The sequence below is a fragment of the Octopus bimaculoides genome, chromosome 13 (genome assembly GCF_001194135.2).
Source record: "Octopus bimaculoides isolate UCB-OBI-ISO-001 chromosome 13, ASM119413v2, whole genome shotgun sequence".
Classification (NCBI taxonomy): Eukaryota; Metazoa; Mollusca; class Cephalopoda; order Octopoda; family Octopodidae; genus Octopus; species Octopus bimaculoides.
Genome location: NC_068993.1, coordinates 10,247,555 through 10,252,625, shown reverse-complemented (window position 1 = coordinate 10,252,625; position 5,071 = coordinate 10,247,555). Strand labels below are relative to the sequence as shown.

Below are 5,071 nucleotides of genomic sequence, written 5' to 3'. Positions count from 1 at the left end.
AGTACTTATTCTATCGGTCTCTTTTTGCCGAACCGCTAAGTTATATATATCTATGAGAGAGAGAGAGAACGCCAGCAACAAAGCTTTTATGTGGATGTCCCTCCCAGCTAGAAACAGCAGCCAAATTTCCCTTAAATCAAGGACTACACACACACACAGAGAATCCTAGATATATAATATGACATGACAGTCATAGCTGGAATGCCTTTGATGATAGGTCTGTTCAATCAGGATTGCCTTGGAGCTAAACACAACCCCTCTCCCTTACCCCTCTTTCTGTCTCCTTGCCTGCCATATATATATATATATATATATATATATAGGTGTTTCTTACACTCATTTACGCCCTAAATATAGGAGTTGCCTAACTGTTCAGTGCACCTCTTGACCTTTTTGTTTATTTCCTCTCTCTCTCTTCCCCCTACACATAGTAAGGTTAACATCAACAGTTGTTGTTTGTGCTGACTTAGAATTATTGGTGATGAGTAACTTCCTTTTGCTCTTAGATTCCTGGTCTTCTCAGTGGATCTCTTGCATAGAGCAAATATGCAGTCTGTGTCTGTTGGACTATTTGACCTTTATATATGTGCTTTTCTATCATTTAAGATTTTGCGTTTTTCTTAGAGGTGTGGATATTTCTGTATAGCAATTTCTTTTAGCCTAAGATTATATTCAACAGCATGCATACAGTCACATGCATACACACCATCATCATCATCATCATTGCAGGTATTGAAAGCACAACTATGATCTCATTTATGGGTTTTCTCAGTATGCTCCGATGGATGTGTAATGTCTGCATACTCGACAGAGTGTGAGTGCCCTGAGAGAAAAGTTGAACCTAAGAAGCATCAGTTGTGGTGTGCAAGAGAGACGATTGCATTGTTATGGTCATGTGGCAAGAATGGATGAGGATAGCTGCGTGAAAAAGTGCCACACCCTAGCGGTTGAGGGAACCTGTGGAAGAGGTAGGCCTAGGAAGACCTGGGATGAGGTGGTGAAGCACAATCTTCGAACATTAGGCCTTACCAAGGCAATAACTAGTGACTGAGACCTTTGGAAATATGCTGTGTGTGAGAAGACCCGGCAAGCCAAGTGAGACCATAATCCGTGGCCTCTGCCAGGGTTGTAGCCAGACCACTTATTCGTACCTTTGCTTGCAAACACCTGTTGAGGCAAGTGAAATCGAAATTGAAATCAAACCAAATTCGATGACTGGCACCCATGCCAACCTCTCCTTCATTGGACACTAAACTCTGCTTGCGAAGACGTGTTGGGGCAAGTGAAATCGAAATCGTAATTGAACCAAATTTGATGACTGGCACCTGTGCCAGTGGGGCGCTAACAACACTGTCCGAGCGTGATCATTGCCAGAGCAGCTGTCTGGCTTCCATGCCAGTGGCATGTAAATAGCACCATTTGAGCGTGATCGTTACCAGCGTTGCCTTACTGGCACTTGTGCCAGATGGCACGTGAAAAGACATTCGAGCGAGATCGTTGCCAGTGCCGCTGGACTGGCTCCTGTGCAGGTGGCACATAAAACACACCATTTTGAGCATGGCCGTTGCCAGTACCACCTGACTGGCCTTCGTGCCGGTGGCATGTAAAAGCACCCACTACACTCTCGGTGTGGTTGGCGTTAGGAAGGGCATCCAGCTGTAGAAACTCTGCCAGATCAGATTGGAGCCTGGTGCAGCCTTCGGGCTCCACCAGTCCTCAGTCAAATCGTCCAGCTCATGCTAGCATGGAAAGCGGACGTTAAACGACGATGATGATGATGATGATGTGCCAGGAACGCGAACCTGCAGCACAAGTGCCAGGAAAGCGACGCTGGCAACGATCACGCTAGAACGGTGGTGCCATCACGACTTCGCTTTCGCTTGCCCCAACAGGTCTTCGCAAGAATACAGGTGCAGCCAAACAAAATGATGATGATGATTATATATATATAAACCCACACTTGTGTATGTACATAATATTTATTTATATTCTTTTGACCTGTTTTTTATTATCTTTCCAGTGAGTCATTTGTTGTTTTTGTTTTCTGTTTGCAGTTGTTGGATTAGGGGCGAACATGTTACTTCGATTGTTGCGTTTGATGAGAACATGATACTCCAACACATCAGAAATAATATGTTTTGCTACAAGACTTTGCAGTGTTTGAAGCAAGGTCTTTCAGGCCCTGGACCCCCAAACGCTGTATTTATTCGATTTATTTGTCGAGGACTTCACAAAGGTAAGAATTTAATAATAATAATTGTAATAATAATAATAATAATAATAATAATAATAATAATAGTCCTTTCTACGAAAGGTACAAAGCTTGAAATTTTTGGGTGGAGGGTGCTAGTCAAGTACATTAACTCCAGTGTTCAACTGGTATTTAAGTCATTGACCCTGAAAGGAAGAAAGGCAAAGTCAACCTTAGCAGAATTTGAACTCACACAGAAATGATGGATGAAATTCTGTCCAATGTGCTAACGATTCTGTCAGCTTCCCACCTTACTACTGATTGGCATCCGATAGTCTCAAAAGACTATGGCTCTGCGCCTTGGATTAGATTGGTGTTGCATCATCGCTTGTGATTGACAAGGCCAACGCGTGAGTGACAATCATGGCTGCAACGGTCACAAATGTGGTTGGTCAGTTGGTCATCGTTTGTTGGTGTTTCGGTCTTCCTGCGTCTCCGTCTGTCCTCTGCTGTCTGACGTATCTGATCTTCTCCATCCCTCAGGGCGGTACTCAGCGTCTGTCTCCAGCCGGAACAGTCTTTTGCCCTGTTCTCCCGGGTTTTGGTATTCATCCTCATGGCCTTCATGTCATGTTTGCACACATCCTTGAAATGGAGATGTGGTCATCCGCGAGCACGTCTGCCTTACTACTACTACACCACGACCACGACAACGACCACCACCACTACTACTAATAATGGTTTCAAATTTCGGCACAAAGCCATTAATTTTGTAGGAAGGGGCAAGTCAATAGCATCGACCCCAGTACCCAACTGGTACTTACTTTATTGACTCCCAAAATGATGAAAGGTAAAGTTAACCTCAGCGGAATTTGAACTCAGAATGTAAAGATGGATGAAATACTGTGAAATATTTTCCCTGGTGTGCTAACAACTCTGCCAACTCACCGCCTTATATGATAATAATAATAATAATAATAATAATAATAATAATAAAAAAAGATGGCCTACAGTAAATATTCTGCTTAATACCGCAGATTTGTTTGTCAGTTGTTTGACCTTAACCAGTTGAGCATTTCCTTTAGTGGCTGACAATATGTGCATCTCTGATCATGAGCAGAAGTAGTCGGGGAGCATCATGTGTTGAGAGGAATTCTTTGGGGTTTGGATAATTCACCTCTGGAAACATGGGTGTTTTGTTCAACATCCTTAAACAACCCTTATTCAGGGACCTTTTTTGAGTGGGATGGGCTTCTTGACTTGAAGAAAATTCTAACTGGGCCCCACCTGCAAGTTTATGCACTGTTTATCTTGATATGAGATCACCATGTTGCGCACTTATGGTTGTAATGCATTTGCCTGGTGTATCCTTAGACGGGTAGTCATGATGGGTACACTGGGCTTTGTATATTTTACCCCAGTGTCACTTTGATGGCATATGCTGCTCTCTCAATAATAATAATAATAATAATAATTTCTTCTGCTATAGGCATAAAGCCTGAAATTTTGGGGAGGGGAAAGTTTATTAAATCGATGCCAGTGCTCAACTGGTACCTTATTTCATTGACCCCAAAAATATGAAAGGCAAAGTTGACTGTGGTGAAAATTGAAATTAGAACATAAAAATGGATAAAATGTCACTAAGCATTTTGTCTGGTGTGTTAACGATTCTGCCAGTTCTTGACAGAGACAGTGAAATGAGACCATCTACTCCTGTGGATTTAATAAAGGATTTATTCCAGGAAACTCAAATGGTGTCCCACTGGAATATTTTACAAATTTTCACTAAACTACTAATCCATTGGATTTAGCTGGTGTGAGTTTAAACTTTTAGTATTTAAACCAGCCATATCTGGTCAAAATATTCTACCTGTTTTATGTTCAGACTGGCCAGATCTGGCCTCTTACACCTACACTACAATGTCATTCTAAAAATAAACAGTCACAGCATCAAAATCTGAAAGCTATAAGATGATGCATCGTTAATTCAAAACACTTTGAATGAATAAGTATAGCATTTCGCTAATTTGAATGCTAAATGTTCCTTCTTGATAAAAAAAACCTAAGCATCTCCAGTCTTTTGTACAAATCTGTTATGTAACCTGGTACATCCATGATGGTAGATACAAACGAAAATCTGTTGTCCGGGTGCAAAGGCTATGTTCTGTGTTAGTTTACCATAAGTGGCCTCTTTACAACAGTCATCAGTTGCACCCTATCATTGCTGGATTCAAATGCATCTGGGCTACAGATGAGCCTTTTATTACTCTTGCAGTCAGCTTCTATCAGTGAAATTAATATCTCCATCTCTAGAGTGTTTTAAAAACTAAACCAAGGACAATTGACAGTCAAATATACTAAGGCAGAGACTTAACATTCTTGCTGTGGATAGTTTTACATATTTACTGTGTCATATGATCCAGTCCTCTTAATTACATGATTCTTGTTATTCAATAAGAACAGGAGTTCAGTGTGGGACTGGATGTAGGTCGTTGTATCGGTGTAGTTGATATCTTCATCTTCAGAGTGTTTTGAAAACTAATCTAAACCTAATTAATTATGAGTTTGAAAACTGATAACAGCACATAAAAAGAAGGAAGAGACTTAACATTTTTCTTGTAGAAAGTTCTACATATCTACTGTATCATATAATCCACCACTCGTAATCACACATCATCATCATCATCATCGTTTAACGTCCGCTTTCCATGCTAGCATGGGTTGGACGATTTGACTGAGGACTGGTGAAACCGGATGGCAACACCAGGCTCCAGTCTGATTTGGCAGAGTTTCTACAGCTGGATGCCCTTCCTAACGCCAACCACTCAGAGAGTGTAGTGGGTGCTTTTACGTGTCACCCGCACGAAAACGGCCACGCTC

General features: G+C 41.5%; 1 protein-coding gene across 1 annotated transcript in view; it reads left to right on the top strand.

The window, feature by feature from the left end:
• LOC106874550 (zinc transporter 9) overlaps positions 1–5,071 on the top strand; it is a 34,990-nt gene that overhangs the window by 926 nt on the left and 28,993 nt on the right. Inside the window, exon 2 of the mRNA XM_052972569.1 lies at positions 2,055–2,236. Coding sequence (XP_052828529.1) covers positions 2,107–2,236 — 130 coding nt within the window. The 5' untranslated portion in view covers positions 2,055–2,106. The remainder of the gene's footprint in view (positions 1–2,054; positions 2,237–5,071) is intronic.